The 24,469-nt window shown below is 40.5% G+C and overlaps 1 protein-coding gene across 1 annotated transcript in view; it reads right to left on the bottom strand.

Moving 5' to 3' along the window:
• Positions 1-7,468: 7,468 nt before the first annotated feature.
• Positions 7,469-24,469, bottom strand: part of LOC108442723 (BTB/POZ domain-containing protein KCTD1) — a 38,848-nt gene continuing 21,847 nt past the window's right edge. Inside the window, exons 3-5 of the mRNA XM_017722902.2 lie at positions 18,663-18,807; positions 15,134-15,439; positions 7,469-8,684 (exon numbers count right to left, since the gene is read on the bottom strand). Coding sequence (XP_017578391.1) covers positions 8,526-8,684; positions 15,134-15,439; positions 18,663-18,807 — 610 coding nt within the window. The 3' untranslated portion in view covers positions 7,469-8,525. The remainder of the gene's footprint in view (positions 8,685-15,133; positions 15,440-18,662; positions 18,808-24,469) is intronic.

The following is a 24,469-nucleotide window of genomic DNA, read 5'->3' as shown; positions in this document are numbered from 1 at the left end:
TTGATTCCTCTGAGACACATAAAGCTCCAGTGTATTTTTTTCAGACTATGATTGGATGAGAACGCTAACAACTAATGCTGTAATGTCAGCTAACAGATGCCAGGGGGCGTAACAGCATAACTGGTACTTAGCATTCAGAGAAGCAGAGTAATATGGGCTGTTAGCAGACACAACATATCCGGTAGTTAGCATTCTCCTCAGGGAACCAGAGTCATGGGTGCTGTTAGCTGACATAACTAGTAGTTAGCGCTCTGCTTAGCTAATGTAACATACTTGTTTGTGTTCTCCTAAGAGAACCAAGAATGATGAGAGCTGTCAGCTGATGTACTGGCGGTTAGCGTTCTGCTCAAAGAACCAGTGATGGGGACTGTTAGCGGATAACATAACTGGTAGTTTGCTTTCCCCTCCGAGAACCAGAGTGATGAAGGCTGTTAGCAGACATGACTGATAGTTAGCGTGATAGTTAGCTCTCTGCTTAAAGAAACACAAAAAAAGAAAGTGATGGGGACCGTTAGCGGACAACATAACTGGTAGTTTGCTTTCTCCTCAGAGAACCGTTAATGAGGGCTGTTAGCTGATGTAACATGACCAGAAGTTAGCGTTCTCCTCAGAGTCATGCGAGATGTTAGCTTAACTTGATACATAGCATAACTAGGAGTTAGCGCTCTGCTTAAAGAAACACAGTGATGGGGCCTGTGGTTAGCGTTCTCCTCAGAGAACAAAGAGTCATGGGAGATGTTAGCTGATGGCATAACTAGTAGTTAGTGCTCTGCTCAAGTAACCACAGTGATGAGAGCTGTTAGCCGATGTACTGGAAGTTCAGAGGAAGAGTGATGGCGGCTGTTGGCTAATCTAACGTACCTGGTAGTTTGCGTTCTTCTCAGAGCACCAGAGTGATTGACGGCTATTAGCTGACATAACATAACTGGTAGTTTGCGTTTTCCTCCAAAACCTGTGAAGCACCACTGCATCTTTTAGAACTGTTTGCTTGGAGGATAATGCGAACAGACACTCGCGCAATGGAGGACAGGGAGGTGAATCCTACCCACCCAAAGAGAGATAGAGAGAGAGAGGCCAAGTATGGTCTTTCAGGTAAACAGTAAAATGAGCTGGAGAGGGGTACTCTGGAACCAGAGTTGGGTAGCATTGGGCTAAGATTCAGTGAACACAACTAAGGCGGTGGTATGTACTTGGGCATCTGTTGTTTACAGATAACAATGTTGGTTCTTGGACTGAAGATGCCATATTGAGACGGCTTTTAGGGAGAATGGAAAACATGCAGGCCTAATATCGTAACATATATCGTAACGTAACATTTTGAGTTGGTGATTTAGGACATACACCAAGTCAGTTTCACACCAAAATCTGGTCAGAAAAAAATGGGTCTAACAATGTTACAAGCCGTTTTTTTGGAAATGTTTCTCATTTCGCTAACTGGTGTAGCACCTGTAAGGGTTAGGGCAGGGGTCAGCAACGGGTGGCTTTTGAGCTGCATGCGGCTCTTTTACTGCCCTGTTGTGGCTCCACAGCAGAATAAAATTTTAGGTAAAAATAAAATAATCCAGTATTGCTGTAAAACAAAGATCTGATCATTCTAACACAGTTTTAACACTAAATGGTTGTAAACGCTGAAGTTAATGTAGCCTATATCTGCTAATTCACCCTTTGACTCTGAAGGTTGGCACGCAGACTGCTGTTCACACAGCAACACAGACAACTATCTCTCCTAGCTAGTAGCTAACGAAAAGGTAAAGGGAACGATTTAAGATAAACATTGATAACTGAGATCAATGGACAGTTTTTTGCATTAACGAGCAATCTAGCTGGTTTTCTTAAACTGTCAAACACTAAAAAGTCACGAAGATGAAGTCAGCTTCTCATCCGCCAGCTTCGCGTTTGAATTTCCCGTTCCACCTTAAATGGTGCCTGAGAATATATATCAGAATATAAATGCAGCAGCATTTAAGGTGGAACGAGAAAATTTGAACGAGAAACTGACTTCATCTTCGCAACTCCCAGAAGCTAGCGAATGAGAAGCTGACTTCAGCCTTACAAAAAGCACAGTAAACTTATTTATTAAACTTAAATTTATTTACATTTCAGCCACATATTCGAGAGGACATAATCACTCTCTTGGATTACTCCCCTCAGCACCCTGTATACAACATTTCTCCACGGCTAATCATATACATGAACTGAACCACAACCAGCTTCAAACCACCTGTCCTCCGTCCCGGTGGGGCTTGGTCAAGTTGGGAAGAAGAGCATGGTGACCTCTCTGTATACCAGCTCCAGAAATAAAAAGTTCTTCTAATGGACAGGAAATTTAGCATAGTGGTCAAACTCCACAGCCTAGGCCCTGAAGCCCCTCCCAGCAGTGCTGTGCTGCTCTGAGGTACCAGCGCCCGGGGCAAGGGCGTCTAAAATAGAGCTCATCACCCAGTCTGCACAACAGGAGGGGCTGGAGGAGGGGACAGAGAGAGGGACAAAAAACAGAGAATAGCAATGTAAATTGTTTTGGTTTAGGGGTTTGTCTTGTGCTTTTTTTGGATAAGAGAGGGAAGTCATGAGATGGGGAGAAAGTGTGAAAGAAGATATGACCCTAAAGGTCAGTGTATCTCTCGTGAATCACTGTGTTAAATTAAAGAGAAAAAGAGAGTCTGACAATTACCTTTTCTCAAACTAGTGCAGACCATTTAAATTAGGAACAACTGAGTAACCACATGCACAAAAAGCAAACTGACATCCTTAATTCTTATGGTGGTCTTTTTTTGTTTACATTGACTTCTCGCCAGCAAACACTACACGGCCATAAGTATGTGGACACCTGACCATCACACCTAAATGAGCATGTTGGGCATCCCATTTCAAAACCATGGGCATTAATATGGAGTTGGACCCCTGTTGAAGCCCTCACAGCCTGCACTCTTCTGGGAATGCTTTCCACAAGATTTTGGAGTGTATCTGTGGTAATTTTTGCCAATTCATCCAGAACATTTCTGAATTCAGACACTGATGTTGGATGAGAGGGCCTGACTCACAGTCGACCTTGCAGTTCATCCCAAAGCTGTTCAGTGAGGTTGTGGTCAGGGCTCTGTGCAGACCGCTGGAGTTCCTCCACACCAAACTCATTAAACTATGTCTTTATGAAACTGGCTTTGTGCACAGGGGGCTCAGTCATGCTAGAAACCGGAAAAGGTCTTCTCCAAACTGTTGCCACAAAAGCATGTGTCTTTGTACACTGTAGCATAACTTTTCCCTATACTGGAACTAAGGGCAGGCCCAGGCCATTGTCCCTCCCCAGACGTTTCATTAAAGATGTGGGGTTGGATTCCTATTCGCCAACTGTTTTGTGGATTTTCTGTTCCACCTTAAATGGTGCCGCAGTCATTCTGGCACCTGTACAAGCAGTAGCATTTAAGGTAGAATGGAATATTCAATTAAGAAGCTGGCAAATAAGACACCACCTTCAGCCTCGTTTAAAGATGAATATCAGCCTTGCCCGTTGGGTTCGTCGTTCATACCCGTTGGGTATGAAAAGAACCAACATCAGTTTCACAATCTGGAATGGGAATCTTACATCTCTGTGCATAGTCCACCATTTTCCTTCCTGCTGCTATATTGTTTTATGTAAATTTTGAGGGCGTAAATTTTACAGAGTCAAGACTGTTACATAACAGCTTAGGGTTCTGGAATCAGCTCGTTTTACTTCCCTCTTTTGCAAAAGCAGGATTTGTTTTTGAAGGAGGAGACACCAGCGTTTGAGGTTCATGGTATGTCAGTTCTATGTACCAAACTCTCCTTATTCAAGTCTGTGAATGTAAATAAAGTTATCTGTCTTTGGCGCCTTCAGACAGATTTTTTGCTGATGTATCTTAATTCAGCTCAATTCATTTCAACTCCGTTCATCCTGTTCATTTCCTCTATGCTCCATTTATACCCAAGCATGACTGCATAACCGGTTTAAGATGTTTTTTGAACATTTCATTAACTTCCCATTCTTAAACTGCCCCGTTCCATTTTTTGGGATGTATTTCAGGCATCAATTTCAGAATAAATATATAAGACATAAATATTCAGCATTTTGTCTTTGTACTGTTTTTGTTCAAATTCAGTTCAAAGTAGATTTATAAATCCCTGCTTTTGTTTTTATTCACATTTTACCTACTGTGCCAACTTGAAATTGGATTTGTACACTCTTAAAAAGATGGTGTTGAAAATGGTTCCATACAGAACCATGAACACTCAGTGGACCCTTTGGATTTTTTTGCATCAAAAAAGGGTTCTTCAGACTGATGGAGAACATGCAGTAGATGAAAATTATTTGAAAATGGTTCTATTTAGCACCCTTAAGGGCTTTTATTGTTATGGTGTCAGGCTCGTAACAATAGAAGAACCCTTTGGGTGATGTATAGAACCCTTTTCAAAAAGGCTCTATATGGAACCATCTATAGCACATTCATGCACACCTTCCATCAATCTGAAGAACACTTTCATAATGCAAAGAACCCTTTAATCAGGAAAAGGGTTCTTTGAGTGTCCATGGGTCTATGTAGAACAATTTCCTGTACTAAAGAACCCTTGAAGAACCATCTTTTTAAGAGTATAATCTACTCTGAAAGTACTACAGAAACCTTCTATTTTTTATAGTATTATTACAGTTCTTCTTCGTAACCGTGAGCAAGCTGGCTTGTATGCTGGAAATCCCCACACCTGACAACCTGGTACCTTTAATGGCATTAAGCTAATGCAGAAGGAAACCAGGTTGCTATGGTGAGGCTGAATATCTTATTACAGTCAGAAAGCATTGCTTCCGGTTGTCAAATCATCATCACAATGGAGAGCATGGGGTACTCGTGCAACAGTAATAATTCATGAGACTTTTAGATAACTCAAAAATATCCAGCTATTACTTGTTCAAGACAGACTACGAGGTTAAACTATAAATTTTAAGTTAAGCTTCCTTAACCTACCACAGTTCAGTTCCCTTTCCCTGGCTACGACAGCAAGGAAACTGTTTCTATATGATCAAAATTTGGTCAATATCCCAGTAATTTGTCTTTCAAATCTCTTGTGTAGTCCTCTAGTTTGAAGGCCTACCTGCACACAAATAGATCTACATAGACTATATTTCAAAAGTATTCAGTCACCCATCCAAATCATTGAATTCAGCTGTTCCAATCACTTCCATGGCCACAGGTGTATAAAGCCAAACTCCTAGACCTGCAGACTGCTTCTACAGACATTAGTGAAAGAATGGGTCGCTCTCAGGAGCTCAGTGAATTCCAGCGTGGTACCTTGATCGGACCCCACCGGTGGAACAAGTCCAGTCATGAAATTTCCTCACTACTAAATATTCCACAGTCACCGGTCAGTGGTATCGTAACAAAGTGGAAGCGATTGGGAACGACAGCAACTCAGCCACGAAGTGGTAGGACATGTAAAATGACAGAGCAGGGTCAGCGGATGCTGAGGCCCATAGTGTGCAGAGGTTGGCAACTTTCTACAGAGTCAATCACTACAGACCTCCAAACTTCATGTGGCCTTCAGATCAGCTCAAGAACTGCGTAGAGAGCTTCATGGAATGAGTTTCCATGGCCGAGCAGCTGCATCCAAGTCTAAGTACTTGTCTAACTGCATTGTGCCAAGTGTAAAGTTTGGTGGAGGGGGGATTATGGTGTGGGGTTGTTTTTCAGGAGGTGGGCTCGGCCCCTTAGTTCCAGTGAAAGGAGCTCTTAATGCTTCAGCAGACCAAGCGTTTTGGACAATGTCATGCTCCCAAGTTTGTGGGAACAGTTTGGGGACGGCCCCTTCCTGTTCTAACATGACTGCGCACCAGTGCACAAAGCAGGTCCATAAAGACATGGATGAGCAAGGTGTGGAAGAACTTGACTGGCCTGCACAGAGTCCTGACCTCAACCCGATAGAACACCTTTGGGATGAATTAGAGTGGAGACTGCGAGCCAGACCTTCTCGTCCAACATCAGTGTCTGACCTCACAAATGTGCTTCTGGAAGAACGGTCAAAAATTCCCATAAACACACTCCTAAACATTGAGGAAAGCCTTCCCAGAAGAGATGACACTGTTATAGCTGCAAAGGGTGGGCCGACATCATATTAAACCGAATGGATTAAGAATGGGATGGCACTTAATTTCATATGCGTATGAAGGCAGACGAGCGAATACTTTTGGAAATATAGTGTACATTGTCTGTGCCACACTTACATCCTTTCCTAAGTGCATCTTTTTTGGTGTAATGGTGGGAAAACAACATTGTTAGCTTCACTCCATAAATGATTTCTCTGCAGGAATTTGTTAATTAAATTATGTTTCTGGCAAAAAAAATGATCTTGTTCCGTGACCGGTGTATCAGTGTATCACCAATGCTAATGCTAGCTAGCAGCATAATAGGATAATATATCAGGCTGGTCTACAGCATTAGGGACTCCCAATAGCTGTATAGTGTATTTGCAGGAAGTTTAGTGAGAGAACACTGATGGACCAAGATGAGAATGACGCATGAGACAAACAGACCTTTAATTCAGTGTTATCAAACTCCAGGCTTGGAGCCACTGCACTGTATAGCTTAGTGTTTTTCTCTGCTGTTCACACCTCGTTCAGCTCATGAAGGGATTAATTAGCTGATAATATCAGAAACCAGGGAAACCACAATCATGCAGTGCAGGGGTCGCAGGACTGGAGCTGAACTCTGCACTAACTGCACTAGCAAGCTTACAGAATCACGTCTGTCGAAACACGGCGTAGTTTTCCGACCTCGACAGCCAGTCTTATATTTCACGTTTCTGTTCCTCCATTCAAACGTCATGTAAATCTCCAGAAACAGAGAGTAAAGTTACACCGGCTGTTTGCAGCTCCGTTAGCGGGACGACTGTTCATCTCTCGACTGTGAACATTAGTTAAAGTTCTCTAAAGGCTTGCATTGTTCACATCTCTGTTAATTAGCTGATGTCGTTACCTTCCTATGATGACAGAGTGTTTTCTCCTCCTTAATCAGCACCATGGGATCCTTGACTCACCCTGACGTGAAGAGCCGGTGGGCTTCTGTGCTTTTAAATGCTTTGAGGGACACTTCAGAATAGGGAGAGGGGCTGTGTAGGAGATAAATATAAACGTCAGGAAACCACAAATTTGGTAGCTTTCTGCCTGTTTAAGTGGGAGGAGTTCAGGGGGAAACTATATAAGCATCGCAGCCCATTTTATCGGCTTAATCGAAGTAACATGACCAATTTTAGTCACCTTTAACCTCTAGTTATGTTCATGCGGAGCAGCGAAGACAGAAAAATGGCGTGACTGAAACCCGAGGATACTGGAAAGCAGTAAAACTGACCGCACTGAAAGTGTCCAAGTAATAATTAGTCATCAACATTGTCATCCTTCACATGCAAAGAACAACATTTAAGGGATCATTTTCCACTAGAATTCATTCAAGAACTTTAAGACCAATACTTGAATATAATTTGGACCAATTTATTTCACATTTTTTGCTACATTCTTCATTATTTCAGCAAGTTGGGCTTGTTGTGAAACCAACATAACTTTCTCAGTTTGAGAGATAGAGAAGAACCTGCATTTAATGCGGGCCGTTACAAATTCAGTCAGAAGGAGGTTCAATGCCAAAGAAAACACGTACATGTTCATGGACAATAAAAAGATATTGCAGCTTATGTATAAACATCATATGAAATCATAAATTAAAAATAAACGAGTGACGTTCGATGTGTTTTAAATCGGGGTTTACGTTACTGTGGATGTAAATCTCATAATCTTCATATTGAGTAAGCACAGTAAAGGTCTTATCTCCATTTTAAAATCTCACATATCGTAATCTGTAATGACACATTTCAGAAAATTGGTGGTAAATAAGTACACGGTCTTTGCTCGCACTTTCTAATATGTAAAAAAACAAGCAAAAAAAGCCAAATAATCTGCTAAGAGAAAAAAGTGCAGATTTAAAAGGAAACTTTGTCACCTTCTTGTGTTTGGATAGTCAACCAATCAGTATCAGATATCAAGAAACACCACCCACGATGTCGGCACCTTCTTTAAGGGGTTAGGAAGATTATCCATGAGTCAATTTTATATGAAATAGCAAAATATATACATATTTATATATACTGTATATAGCACTGCAAACAGAACACACTTTCTTTAAGGTTGTCTTAATGTTTGTTGTGGTTCACCTGCTGAAATTTCAAAGTTTTAAAACAAACTTAATGCGGATAAGGGACAATGCTTTCAACGAAGTCCTCAAGTGGACAGTCACAGTTGCCCCAGAGGTCATTAGGAGTTGTGGAATACGCTGAATCTTCTTCCAGGATTAACAAACCATAAAAGCTTGCCTCCTCTGGTTTCCCCTTGTTTTAAAAAAAAAATCAAGACTGACAAATGTCCGACCTTTGTGGAGAGCTTGGCAACTGCTAAAATGTCTGGTGCCTTCTGGGGCCCTTTGGGGCTATTTTTTGTTCTGTAGGCCTGTGGGGCAGTTTTTGGCCCTGCTAGGTCTCTAGTCCAGCTGCTCCTGTTTTATCCTGTTACTCTGGAGTCCACGCTGGGCCCGCCGGAGCTCGCGCCGCAGGACGTACTCGCTGAACTGAGACGAGTCCACACCTCCTCCACACGAGCCCACGATCTCAAAGCCGCGCTGCTGCAGCCGCTCCAGAACCTGCAGACATATGGACAGAGCGAGGAACACAGCTGCAGTCAGATGTTGAGAAGCTAGAAGTCTTAAAGAATCCAGACGCCGGGACCTCCACAGTGCTGGAGAGAACAGTTTCAGTGTGGAATTAACCCTTGAATGTCTAGAGTTTCTACAGAACTATGAGAGAAAAAGTGAGTTTCAATTATACGATTCAATTATTTATGCAATTATTTACATACTTAGCGGAGGTGCAACAATCAGGATTTCTGTTTCTTTTGGCTGACTTCATTATAGCCAAATTGGTTGATGGCTCACACTATATGGGCCAAACAAACACATTTGCAGTACTTTCTATTAGCTAAAGCCACAATAAAAACAAAATTATTTCCCTTTTAATGGGCCAAACTGGCATTTTAGCCCAAATTGCCAGATTTTTTGTCTTTTATTTCTTTCCTTCATGTGGTTTTATGTCCCATAAACAGTCATAATTCATTTGTACATGATCATTTTCCCGCCTCTTTTCCTTAGGCTGGCTTTACACAGTGAAACTTTTATGCTTAGTTACATGAAATTCAATTGCACTTGTGCTGCACGTCAGCTGCAACTGTCTCAACTTTATGGAACATGTTTCATGAAACATCTTGTGATATTGTTGAAGGACAGACTTTCAAAGCACTGATTTTTTTCCAGTGGACAGGAATCTGAAACAGAAGATGGTTTATCGGGCAGCTGAAAAAGAGACCTCAACAAAGGTTTCCTGACAACAAAGGTTTCTATAACCAGCTGTGTTAACAGCTCTTTGGTTGTTTTATTGTTTGGGTTATTTATTTATTTATTTATTTTACTTATTTTTTATTTTGATTGTTTGGTTGTTTATTTTACCATTTATTCTTTTTCTACTGTAATTTATGTGGCTGGATTTTTCATTTTCCCCTCTTTTCACAAAGAGATATTGTGGATCCAAAGAATGAAAAATGTTTCAGAAATGGAGATTGAGACATGGTCCCTATTCACTATAACTGACTATAACTGTTATGGCTACGTAAATATTCATTTTCAAAGGCTTAACACACGACAGATAATATATATTAAAGAACTCTAGGTAGGTATCTAGAAGAACAGCTGGAAAAACAGGAAAATGACACAAATTCTGTGTGAATATATGAATAACACCTCACAGACAACTCTATAGCGAGAGCCACGTAGTGTGTCTAAAAATATCTGCCAGTTTGGTAAACGAGTGGAGGAACTAAAAGTCGTGTACAACTGCTGTTGAGTTGCTTTGTCGGACAGAAGTCATACAGAAATGATGTTGTAGGCAACTCAAAACATGCAACTATAACAGTTTCACTGTGGAAAGCCAGCCTTAGAATGAAACACACCGTCTTTGTTACTGTACCTTTAGGCTGATATATGTAAAGGACCTCAGCAGGGATGCAGGAAGGTGTTTTAAGACGCTTTAAGCATCGTATGTGTGATGTGACTGATGATGTCATGCAAAATCAGCTTTTTTGTTGCTAATTTACGTCAACCAGAACCTGTCATTCAGTGCTACAATGAGGTGAGAGACGACAAAGTATACTGACAAAGTCTAGCTGACACATCAAACCACTGCTGCCTCATCTGGAAGAACTTCATGCAAATGAGCCGAGTGTCATCCAATCAGTTTGCTGATCGGCAGCACTGTAAACGTTTGTGTCACACCTACAATCACGCACTGAGATTTAACACTGGAACACACACAGAACGGGAGACATAACAGTTGATCACTTTATTATTATTATTACTACGTCAGATTATTTTTTTAAGTAAAAAAAAAAAACAGAATTAGGCTGCTTTGGGGTTTACAGCTAGCCTATAACTCCGCACAGACTTGCTCCCTTTTCATCTCAACCTGCGTGTGCTTGAGCAACGCGCCGGCAAAGCGGCCAGCTGTTGTCGGCTCACTGTAATGAAAACACTGAGTTCACTTAAACACAACAGCCACTGCAGATTCTGAAAATATAAATATACAAACTCTGCTCTAAAACAAGGACACATTGGTCTTTGTTTAACAGCTGAAATGCTGAAATCAGGGGGTGCAGCAAGACCCTCAGCACCCCCACTGTCTGCATCCCTGAACCTCAGTTCAGATCTGTATTATGCCTCGCTCAAAAAAAAAAACAGTCCAGGCTGAAACACTCCTTATAACTTCATTGTGAATGGGTGGAGCTTAAATTCTGCAGGCAGACTAGATTTATGTAAATATAATATATATATATATATATATATATATATATATATATATATAAAATGTAAAAAACTGGCTCTTTTTACAGTTTAGTTTCCTTGTACAGACTGCATAGCCTGGGAATGATGACACTTTAACAGTGTCTACATCAAAATAAAAAAAAAAGACTAGAATATTTAGTTTTCCATGAAATGGGCCCTTTAAATTCTTAAAAATTCAGATGCTTATTTATACAACAAGAAGTCAAATAAAGTGCTGCTATTTAGCCCAATGACTCATATATAATTATAAATATGTGTAGCACATTATTTACCTCAAAAACTGCAATGCAGTATAAAAACCAACATAAAAATAATACATGGGCTGATTGCTGATCATGCACGCTTCACCATGAGCTATTCACTATTAGTTACTTAATGAACAGGTTCTGGGCTACAAATATTGTTGCACAACACTTTTTCGTCAAAATTTAAATTGTAATAAAATTACACTTCTTCCATTTACAAACCCAAATGTGGTTTGAGCTTAGAGCTTAGAGCCTGCACTTCTGACAGAATTTCAATAAGCATTTCATAAGAATTTCAATAACATCAAACTGTCAGCTGACTGTGTGGTATACCTTACTATCTGTTGTCTACCCCTGGCTCTTTAACCACTTACTTCATACACTAAACTGGCCACTTTATTGGAAACCCCCTACAGTGTACTTTAACTGGCTGAACACAATGTCAGCACCACTTAACTAATAGATCTGGTATATAGGTGTCTATATATGTGCACAATTACAGCCCACATGGACAATAAATACAAGTAAAGTGTATCTGGTTGATGAATGTTTTTCTTGATGTACTTTAGTGTTTGGAACACATGCTCAAAATCAAGTAAGTATTTAATCTTTTCCTATTCTCTGTGATTGGGCTGCTTAATTATGGCTGTCACCCTGCAGATGTTTGGAAATGGTCTTGGAAGCAATGTACTTGTAATATATCACACATATATGAAAATACATGCTCATGTATTGTTTCCCAAATGGGAAACTGCAGACTGTTTAATGCTCAGTTCATCAGCCCCCATTTATCCCGTACGTCACTGAAAGGGTTAACTCTGCTCTAACTCTGCTCTAAGCAGACTTTGCAGCAAGCATAGCTACTGTCCTTGGCAGTTTGCACAAACAACTTGCTCCTCTTATTGGGACAACATTCTGTCCAGAACCATTTGTTCTCTTTTGTAGGTAAGATTGTCGTACACAGAGCAGAAGCCCCCCTCCCTTGGGCAGTTCCGGTGGTCCGTGAGTGTCAGCTTAGCATTTCATGACTGTTAGACAACTTATTTGGGTCCACCCTGTTTGCTTGTACGCAACAGGGCAGGAGGTGTTTGTATAAAAGAAGGAGTGCCCTTCTTTCTGTGTGCAGAAGACTTAATAAACTCTTTGATTGATTACGAGAGTGGTTCTGTCTTCCTGCACCGAGCGCGCTCGCTGAGACTGAGACTTTCCACAGGACAGGTGATCCACTCTCTGGTTCCTCTTCATAAACGGACCAAAAGCGGCCGGTCCTTTCAATCACGGGTCAGGCCAGAGGACCACTGTTGTCCAGATATTTTTTGGGTGGTGGATCATTCTCAGCACACCCGTGACACTGGCATGGTAGTGTGGGAGGTGCTGGTATGTCAGTGTTGTTACTGATAAATGAACATTGACCCAATGTAGAAATTAGAGCCAGAGTCGTATGCAAAAGTTTGGGCACCCTTGGTCAAATGGCATGTTTAGTTGATTTTCTAAGGGAAAGTAAGTTACACATCCTCCACCGAGAACACGTCTGCAAATTTTAATGCAAAATTACTGTTTATATGCTGAGTTTACATATTGGAAAAAAGTAAAACATAAAAAGTGGCCTGTACAAAAGTTACAGCACATTTCATGTTATGTTTTATTTGTCCAAATATGTTAAACTCAGCAAATAAATAGAAAATGTGCCCTAAAATTAGAAATAAAATGCCATTTTTAAGTTTGCTCCCTGATGTGTTAACTTAAAAACACTTAATTATAGGGTTAAAAAAGCAGATAAATGAATAGAAATACTGACATTTCAGTGCAGTAACCCAGTGTCCCCTAATCATTGTGCTTCTCTGAAGCAATATAAATACATCATCAAAGAACAGTTTAAAATATCAGGCAAATCTAAACATATCTGTTCAGTGCAGCTACCTTTTATGCAAATATTGGCTGATAGTGACTCCACTATCATCGTGCAACCCTATGTCTTAGATACATTTAGCTCATAGCCCCAGTACAAAACTAAAGATGTTAACCTTCAACTACAACAATCAACTACCATAAAAAGGCACATATTACAGTAGTGTGTATCTACATGCTCCACACACATTCGTGCATGTCTGTCGGGGGGGAGCAGAATCATCACATTCCATCAAAGACCCCCAGGGAGTAGAGTGTGTGCCACTTGGAAGCACAAAATCTCAGAGCTGAGCCCCCCACCCCTCAACCTCCAGACGCTTCGGGCTTCAACCCCCCACCAAAACTACAAAGGTCTCGCTCTGCTGACAGCCCCTCCCCTCTTCTGCCTCCAGACACACGCACACATCCTGACACCATTAGGCGCAGATACAGCATCCACTGCGGGCTCACTTTAATAACCAAACAGGATTAGGGGCCGTGCCTCAGGACTACCTGCCAGCGTCCGTGTGCGTGTGTCCTTATGTGCTAATGTGAAATCTCCCTCCCTTGGATACAGATGAAGGCAAGCCTTTTAGAAAATGGCTTAAACATTTGGTGGAAAGAAAGGGGAAAGAGTCCACGTTACAAAAACATGCTGCAAAAGAAAAGGTGAATTAAAATATAAGGTATATGATCACTCTGCGTTCGTTCTGTCGTGCCATGTCAAAACACATTTATGCTGGTGGAAGCAGTGCAAGAATGACATTAACCAGACACTTCGTTACAGAGAGAAATAAAGTTATAATTCTGCAAAACATGTAATGCGCACAATTTACACCCCTTAATCCAAATGTAGCTGTTACTCATAAACATAGGCAAATGTGTGTCACACACTGTCATATGAATACCTCCAGTCAATTGTGTACATGTTTTGTTGATTTGTAAGTGGAAAGACGTTCTACAGGGGACAAACTTAAATGCACCATTTATCAAATGCTGCATGAAATCTGAATGACAAAAAAAAACAAAACAAGAAATCATTAAATATTCTAATATTAGCAAAATCGCCACCATTCTCTGAACAGCTTTTTGAACCAAAATAATTAAAAGCCAACTACAAACTTAACTAGAAAATCCTTAAATGGTTTGTTATGACAGTAGTCACACTAGAATTAAAAATAGTCATCAAGTTTGAAGTATTTTTATCAGGTAGTAGTTAAGGACAGAGCAATTTTTATGCTGTGCACATATTTAGTCTGTAACTGGCTCTATACCAGAGTGGTTAACTCACTTTATATGCAGGAGACCAGGGCACTGCTCTAATATTAAACATGACTCATAATTATATATAACGTCTTAAAAGTCTCAGGCTTAGTATACTGTAAGCCTTATAATAATCACATGGAAAACAGTTCAAACTGTCTGCGTTATTCTTAAGTTATTGAAGCATGCAATTGAAGTCTGGAGATGCTTGCAGGTCCTGGCCATTTAAAATGACCAGACTTAAGTCTTATTACGCTGTAATTACATGGAAAACATTTGGCTGACTTATGCTTTGACTTGCAAATGGTTGACTTATTCTGAAGTCATGAGAGTGAAGAATCCTGGTATATAAAATAACAGAAAGTGTGAACGTCAAGCGATTTCAGCCACTCAAATGAAAGGAAGCTTAATTAAGGGGTTAATGAGGCAGTCGTGGGGTGGAGGTTAGGGATCTGGCCCTGTGACTGGAAGGTTGCCGGTTCAATCCCCAGGGCCGACAGTCCATGACTGAGGTGTCCTTGAACAAGACACCTAACCCCCAACTGCTCCCCGGCTGCCGTGGATAGGGCTGCCCACCGCTCCGGGCAAGTGTGCTCACTGCCCCCTAGTGTGTATGTGGTGTTTCACTTCACGGATGGGTTAAATGCGGAGGTGGAATTTCCCCGTTTGTGGGATTAAAAAAGTATCACTTAACTTAAAATCTCAAGAGAAAAAGTTACGGTCAATACACCCCTCATTACAAATGGCAGTCTATAAAAACACGGCTGAGAGGGCTGAGGGCTTTCACTACGAGGCAGTCTCTCTTACCTGTACGGAATTAAGGTGGCAGTAGCCGTTGAGGGGGAAGCGGATGACGTGTGTGGAGTCGTGGTTCCAGCCGGCGTTCACTGAATTACACATGACGTCTCCGATCTCGGGGAAGACGTCTTCAATCAGGGCCTTGTCCCCACTCAGCGTTATCCGCTCGCCCAGGTCCGGAGCCACACGAACCACCACGCACTCGCACGGCCGCGAGAGCCGGTTCAGCTCACGTTCGTGCCGCCAGCGCTCCAGCTCGGCCAGCAGCGGCTGCAGCTGAAAATACCTCGCTTCTTCATACAGCAGACTGTAGTCCTGCACACAAACACATACGCTGAGACACTTAGGGACACATTGATAATATCTGAGATGAGTGGACAAACTGCACAAGCGTAAGGGCCATACGAAAAGTGCCTGCTGCTTTCCTTTCTTGCATATTGAGTGCGTTTACATGCACTTAATAATACAATCATAATCAGATTTCTGCAGTTATCTGATTATTCAAATGATCCTGTAAACATCACACTCTGATTCCTTAGATCGGAGTAAGGTCTAGAAATCTGATTAAGAAATCTGATAAAGAGGCTGGATTTTAGCTCAGTAATCAGATTTCTCAGTGCATCTGATTTCTTTCCCATTTCTCAGTCTGAGCATGTGTGAAAACAGACAGCAGTACTGAAAATAAGCAGCAGTGCTGGCAGATGGCAGCACATCAATTTTGGAGCAATGCTGAAACCGACGACATGTTTGACAAAATGAATGATTTTAATGTTCTTCATCTTCTAGATGGTGTATGTTCATATTCTCAGGTAAAGTGATGTGATGTTTTAAAAAAAAGCCACATTACGTTTACGTCACGTCTTCTTCTGTGAATTTAGTGGCTGGTTGCAAAGCAGAAATGCAGACCTGGAGTTTCCCCATTATCTGATTACTCAAGTGCATGGAAGCGAACTCACTGTCACTGTCAGAACAAAACCTTGTATATCCAAACAAGTCATTTCACAGGAGAAGGGAAAAAAGCAGCTTCCTCATTTGTACATTTTCTACTTCTTCGTCTGTCTCCTTTTCTCAGTGAGGCTACTTGACAGCTACACATCGTTTCAGACCCATAGCACCGAGTCGTCTTCTCACAGTGGAAGGATGGACAGAAACACCTGTGGATGTTTTCAGATCTGATTTCCGTCTCTCTCGCAGTCTTCCGGGTCTTGCATGGTTGTTAGGAGTCCCGTTTTCTATCTTAATCATTTTTAAACTCTAGATTTTACCACTCCTGTTTTTTTTTCTTCTTTTTACTTTCTCCTCTCTAATCCAAGTGGATTATTTTATCTAATCTCATTAGAAATATCTTCTTAAAATGAACAGCATGTATTTCAAGGTTGTTTTGACTAAAATATGTCCTGAAATAAATGAATGGTGGTCTCTTATTTTGCACAGTACTGCATATCAGTCTTAAAGGCACAGTAACAAAGACAGCCCATTTCATTCTGAGAGGATGGGAAAACAGTCAGGTAAAACATTCACTATGATGTTTATGATGCATAAACAGCCACCAACGTAATAAGAACAACATATGCTAAAGCGGTTATTTTCAAAGTGCGTAAAGACCCAATCAGTGTTCCACGATAGTGTTCATCTGTGCAAAAGCGCCAAATGAAGCCTAACAGGGAAAAATGCGCGTTGATTTAAAAAGACTGGAAAAACTAAACCGTACTGCTCCCATAAACTCTCCAAGATTGTGAGTGTAGCCTTTCAGTGAACCAGGGCTACTCTTGAGTCTCTGCTTATTTTAGCTGACATACTTTCCTCACGGACAGACCATCAGATAATGGGATTATTTGTTTTCTCCCAAGGCAAATTTGTAATTAAGGGCTAAATGACACACAAGAGCTAGCCACTGGAATGCAAATGTGTCTCTTGGCCAGAATGAGGGCTGTGCGGGGTTTTTCTAAACGTTATTGCCAGATTGCATCATGTTTAATGCAAAGATGTGCAGTATGCCTTGTTTTGGATATTTACGGCGATCCACCAAGCCTGGGTCAACCACACTCTTAGAGTTATGGATGCTTATGTAGTGGTGTTCATTACCGAGAGCAGTTGCTTTAGTAAGCAGTTCCAGTGTTTCAAAACTCCTAAAGCCATGTCCATTAACAGGCTGTGAAAGGGAGATTTTGAGCCAAACTGCCATCAAGTTTTGAGTAAAGACCGATAAACTAACACTGAACCTGCAACCATCACTGTAATCTAGGCTTTAGAACAGCAGTTTAATAATAGTCTAATATTTTACATCCTCAACTTCTTCCTTAGGCTTTTTATGACTAATGGATGTTGCCTTTAACATCTTATAATCTATTAGTTTATCTAACACTACATCTTGTCTGTAGCTGTTGGACATGAATATTTGCCAGTTGTTTTTAATCATTGATCATGACAGTTTTATGAGCCTACAGTACTAATGTTAGCATTTAGCAACAATTCTACACTTTGTTTTAAATATCTCAGCGTAACCCAATTGTTACAAAGAAAACAAGCTTATTTAGAGTGGTCTGATGTTAAACTGTTCATTGTAGAGAAACTTACTGACTGTTTTCTTTACAGTGGTGTTGATAGGAACCAGGGGTTGTGATGTCTACAACACAAATCCAGCCATTTTATTTACTATCAAAAATGACCAGTGAACCTTCAGAGATCTTATATACGATGTTGATGATGGTTAAAAAGTGGTAAAAGTTTTTTTTGCCTTGAATGTAACTCTCAGCCAGGAATACATTAATAAGATATGGTTTAAGTCAAAACCTTATTGTAAAACTGTGCCTCAGGCATCAGGCAGCGTATTTCTGGGAAGTAGCCTTAGAGGCATTAAATGCTTCAGGCATTTGGTTTCTATTACCACCACTGTGAACATAGCTGAGCATTTCAGACAAACCACTCTGAATGACTTTGTTTACATTTCAGTCATTCAGTTACGTAGAGGTTTCTTTAAAAATGGTGGAAATTCCCTTTAAGGACACTATATCACTAATGTTAGCTTATGTTAAAGCTACAGCCTTGAGGCTCTCAAAGACACCCAATTACCTTTTCATGGCAAATTAAATGAATTCATTACATTTTGGGTTACTATTATTTATTTTGTCTTCATTTTTTTTATTTTTAGCTGAATGTTTGTTCATTTTCAGAAAACATAATTTACTAAATACTTGTAAATCACTAGTGTGGTCACTGGTTAGACTTAGGTTAGGTAATCTAGCCTGTTGCAGTCAGATATCGCTGTTGTCAGAAGAAAACCTCGTATCTCCAAAATGGTAATTTTACAGGAGAAGAAAAAACCTACTTTATTTTTAATGTAAGTCAATAGAACCAGACTTTTTTTCCTAGTAATTTTGGCCCGTTTCTTTTGGTCCATTCATCGTGAAATTTCCATAGAATGTAAAGGATACAAGGTTTTCTTCCTGTACATATATGTGTGGTACATGCAGATCCCATGCACTGAAAAGCTTTTTCTAAATGTTACACCACAGCCAGGCATCATTCTCCCACTCACTTTGAAGTCGTCAGGGATGAGGAGCTTGGACGTCCTGAGGAAGTTGAGGATGTAGCGGAACATGTGACCGTCCCTGTCGATGAAGTAGTGTTGCTTCAGGCTGTCCAAAACAATGGGCTCCGTGCCATCAAAAAGACGGCCAATTCTGTTCAGAGAGAGAGAGAGAGAGAGAGAGAGAGAGAGAGAGAGAGAGAGAGAGAGAGAGAGAGAGAGATTAAGATATATAGTCACACTACTATAGCAATGACCACGGCAGAAATGAGAAATTTCAATTCCATTTTCTAATTAAAACCACATTTTTCAACCCTTAGAAGCCGCAGTTAACAGCATCAGTGAAATACATGGAGAAATTATGACTTTACTTCCATACCACATTTGTGTGAGGAGATGTTATTGTATTATGATTTATATTTGATAAAAAGCTATTGTTGTGTTCACTCCTGTCTTCTGGAGCGAAAAATCATCTTTTACATTTTTGCCACAGAATAGTGTCAATGCAGAATTGAAATATAAGTGTTTACACTTAAATAGCTTAGCAAAATAACACTAATAACTCTAGACGTCTAGGAATTAATAAGGATGCTACCAATTGTTGAAAATTTCTACATGATGTGAACAGTCAGTAAACATTTGTGTTTTGATGGTGGTTTGATGCCAAATGATCCATTCAAGAGAAACTTATCGAGTCATAGTTCACAGTGGTAGTGATAGGAACCAGACGTCTGAAGAGATTTTACCATCATCAACACTGCACACTATAAGTCTACTGGAGGTTTTGAATACTAAATACAATGGCCATATATAAATGGCTAAAATGGCTCGAACGCTGGCTCCTATCACCACCGCTGTAGTGGAACCTGAGCTGTTAAGTTAATCTACAGTGAACCACTTCACATCAAAGCACTCTGAATCACTTTGTTTGTATATAAGTGACCAATACTGAAGAAATGATGAAACATCAGGAATTCTCCTTTAAGCACAGAGACAGACAGACGAAGAGACACATACATTTGTGAAATATTCCTGCGTGATATCAGGCTGACTGCTGCTATAGACTCTGCTCTAATTCATTTATCTTTACAATTCATTTCTGTAGGCTAATCCTAACGTCCACACTGAGCATATTTACACTGAAGAGAGGCTCGTTACCCGGCACGGACAAAAAGGACAGGGAACTGTGAAGTGGTTAAAAATGTGCGACCCTTGGTCTGAAGGCAGTTAAAGGGCCATCTGGAGGACAGTGTTCCCTGCTCTGCCCCAGGCCACGCCCCGCTGTCCTGGCTCTGAGCCTCCAGATGGGTCCCGGGCCCTGCGGCTCTGAAAGGCTGCTGGTACGAATGCACCCAAAATCATTTCGCTTAAATAAACAGTCCAGCAGAAATTTACACAGATTTCCCTTTTCCCCCAAACGCAGTCAATCAGCCACGACACGTTTGGTGTCTGGAGCTAGAAGTGTAATGTAGCTAACAAGTGACGGATGTTTACAGTATATGTGCCAATTAGCACCGTGCAAACTGCAGGACTAAATCATCGCACGCTTGCATCAAATGTTTGTGTGTTCAGCTGTTAAGTTATTCCAGCCTAAAACGTTATTTGTCATGTTATTTGCCATGTGCAACATTCTGTATCTCTCAAATTCAGTGATTTAATTCATTCATTTAACAAAATTCATGAATTTATATCGTTTTCATGTTTGAAAACCCAGGTTATTTCACTACAATACCCAGAATGCATGACGTGAATACATCATACAGCCACTGGGAATGACAGTGATCAACCAATCGTGACAGTCTATTAAATACAACCCACTTACCATTAGTGTGATTCTTACTCAGCTGTCAAACCAAGGTAAGGTCTCTAGGTAGCCAAGAGCCAACCTTGCCTACTATGGCTTTTAGCTAACCCTGAAGCAGTTGTAGTTTTCCAAAAGTTCTTATAAGCTACAACATAAATCGATCCTGCTTGAAAAATCAGTAAAACCAGCTTAGGTTGAATTTTAGATGCTGGTTTGCTGGTCAGCAGCAATGGAAGTCAATATATCACCAGCAAAACCAGCATATAATTAGTTTGGGATGTTGTTATGCTTAACCAGCACCAGACCAGCACTAGACCAGAACAAACCAGCTTGGAGCAGCATGCAGGTTTTTCAGTGGGGAACAGAAGGGGGTTTCTGGAAATCTCCCTCTGTAGACTACAGGGACACCACAAGCAGGCATGTTTACCACAGATATAGAGATTTTTCATTTTGGCCAGAGTGTCTGTTTAAATCATTTCAAATAGACTTGCGAATGTCTATGTGCCCTTTCGGACAGTGTTTATCATACTGTTATCTGTAAACACAGACAAAAGTAGGCACTTTCTGTAAATACAGTTCATTTTTGGCCTTGGGACCTCTTTAACCTCTAATTGACCAGGGTGTATTTTGGTTTGTCCATCTGAATTTACGTGACCAAATCGTAAAGCAAATTATTCAGTAACTGCATGAAATGAATGTATATTTTTAATTAATTTACTTATTTATTGTAAAAGCTCCCCTCACATGAACAGAACATGTGTTTTATGATCACGCATATTGCTATATGCTTACAATTTAAAGCCAAAAATCTCAGATACATTTTGTGTTATTTTATAATAATTTTGCAGAGCAGATCATTGAAGAGACGCCATGTGTTTTATAGTTCATAGCTCAGATTTGTGGAAAAATGTGGAAAAAAATGTGAGTTCAGCTTCTTTTATTATAAGAGTTTAAAACTGCATCACCATCTATTTGACTGGAAAGAAGAGTTACAGCCTCATATCACACCCACCTTCTGAATGTAGCTTATGAAATATGAACCAAACAACCTTGTATTTAAGGTGTTACTGGAATATTTTAATGAACATATTTCATGGAGTTCATATCACTGAGTTGGGGCAGCTCAAGGTTGATATAGACATATTTATTTTAGAAATATTTTTGCTATATTTCTTGAAATACACTTTGATTTATTGATTACTATTGGAATTCAAATGCTCTGGCAACACAAAGAAAAAAAAATATCTGCGGAGGTAACAGGGCTGTAGAATCCCCAGGCCAAACCAAATTATTAAATGGCCTACCTGCCTGTCTACCTACCCACCTCACAACCTTCCTACATGCATGTGCTCTGCATGTGCTTTCATATGTGCATGTGTGGAGTCTGTCATGCAGCTCTACACACGCACACACACACACACACACACACACACACACACACACACACACACACACACACACACACACGCACACACACAAACACACACACACACACACACACACATAAAGCAAGAGGTCAAGTCAGGTGGCTTTCCAACGGTGGCGAAAGCTGAGAGAGTTGAAAGGCCTGGAAAGTGACACCAAAGTTGTTTATTTTCTGTTGGACAGGTAATTACTGTGGTTAATCTGGTTTGTTTTGACTCTGGGGGAATTAGTTATTTTCCTGTATTATGTAGCCAACATGGCTAGCCAATAATGTAGCTATATCAGTCCAACACTAATATATAATATAATCTCTGTATGTATATGATAACGACGTCTGTATTGTAGTCAGACTGTGTGTGTTCAGGTGTTTTGGGGGAGTGGCTTTGGAAGGAGGGCTGAAAGTAGGTGGTGGCATTTTTTCAGCTGGATTTTTTTCAAAATCTGGCTTACATTTCTTGATTTCTACAAAATCACCTACTCCACCATTAAATGCAAAGCTTAATTATTTCATTTTAAGCTAAGGTCATTTAAATGTTCACAGAAATAAAAAAAAAAAGAAAAGAAAAAAAAAACACTTTATTGCTTTTAAGACATTTATGGGACATAAATTGAACCCTATTCAGAAGAAAGTGCCAGTATAGACAGAAGACAGGCTTCAAGATGGCCTCTCCTGTTTTTAACAAGGTGACATACTTTGTTTTTTTTTACCATAATTAACAAAAAATCATACAGAAACCGAATCCACACTGCAAATCTATTTGAGATTACTTAACAATTTAACACAGTTTGAGTGTGTGATGATTTAGGACGTATTTTTCTCAATGCTAACCTGGCCGTTAGAAGCTTCCATTGCTTGTTAGCTACATTAGCCCTGCAGCTCCAGCGCAAAAATAAAGAAGCAAACGTCAGAAACCAGACGTCTTGGCTGATCGACGACATTTGGGGAAAACTATTCAATTTTCAGTTCAATTTTCACTAAATTAATGCCTTAAAGCGCGGCTCATAAATGGAGATATTTCCAGTAACAATAGCGGTGCTTCCAAAACCTCAGTTCGGTCTGTTTTTAAGTAGGAGTGGGAATGATTTGCAAATGAGTACCACATTGCCTTAATAGCACTAATGGCGTGCTTGGGTAAGATCAGTCACTTAGCGCAGAACACAGTGCATATGCTCTTCTGCGCTTTCAGCCTTGCTGGGCTTTTAGCATTTGGGCTGCGACCAACGGCCTTTACCACATGAGCTGAGTGCGGCGGAGGAAAAGCCATCAGCCACTAATGAAGAACTGTTGATGCGAGTCATGGTGGTTTAAAATCCTGCACGGCTGAAGTGAAACGCTCCACATTCGGCTGCCCCACTTCACCCTGAGTGCAAGAAGTCAAGGCAGCATCTGTGCGCGTGAACAATGGTGGCCGCTGATAAATGCGCTTTGACACGGTGCTCCAGCGACATGGCGGGTGACATTACGCAGCCAGAGAGTTAATGAGAGCGACAGGCAGACACATCAGATCCATTTCACATATGATTCACCACACGTCCTTAAGAAGGTCTTCATCCACCCGCCTCAGTCACCATTTCCTCAATACTGACGTTTTCTTCTTAATCTGTCTGGTTTAAGTGATACTGGGGTGAATATCTCCCCCTTATCCCTGGTCATACAATAGAACAGCCAAGACATGTTTGGTGTCTGAAGTTTGCTCCTTTAATTTTACACTGGAACTATGAGGCAAATGTAGCGAACAGGTAATAAAAGCTTATTCTACCTATTAGCTTTGTGCAAACTCCATGTCTCCATGTCATGGTTGGTTGGTGTAGTGGGTAACACCTCTGACTTATATGCTGTAGGCTGGGGTTCAATCCCCTGCCTGGGTCAGCACCCTACGCTACACCAATAAGAGTCCTTGGGCAAGACTCCAAACACTTCCTTCGCCTCCCTGTGTAAAATGATCAAACTATAAGTTGCTTTGGATAAGAGCGTCTGACAAATGTAAAATGTCTACATCACCACCCTTTGCCTCAAACTGCCTTTTTAAATATGTAGAAGCCACATAAGCAAGTTTATTCGAGATTACATAACAACTCGAGACAGAAAGCAGGTGAAGAATGACAAGATTCCATTAACTGTTAGCTACGTTAACCTTGTAGCCAAGGTAATGCTGTGTTTTACGTGCTGGTATTGAAAAACGTGTCCTTCCACATCTGCGTTTGGTGTGTGAGTGATGATGTAATCCTGCTAGTAATCACTTTTCATCATGTACCTGTAATCTTGGCTGATACTTGGCTGAACTATATTTAGCTTGAGAGGAAAACTGTATGGATTTTTCGTCCAACCACTGCAGATTTCTGCATTTTTAATCTTTGCGTTCAGTCAGATTTCAGTCTTTTTTTGCTCATACAGTTGTCTATTTTTATAGATAGCAATATAAACCCAGTTCCAAAAAATCTGGGGCAGTAGGAAAAATGTATATAAAAACAGAAAGCCGTGATTTTTATATCATGTTTTTTTTTTTACTTAGTATTCTTACAAAACAATAGAAACTGTGCATTAAAATTAGCTGAAGTTTTTAAGTACTTAAGTTTTTTTTCCCAG

This window comes from Pygocentrus nattereri, chromosome 2, assembly GCF_015220715.1.
Source record: "Pygocentrus nattereri isolate fPygNat1 chromosome 2, fPygNat1.pri, whole genome shotgun sequence".
In the NCBI taxonomy this organism is placed as follows: domain Eukaryota; kingdom Metazoa; phylum Chordata; class Actinopteri; order Characiformes; family Serrasalmidae; genus Pygocentrus; species Pygocentrus nattereri.
This window is presented reverse-complemented; position numbering and strand designations above follow the sequence as displayed.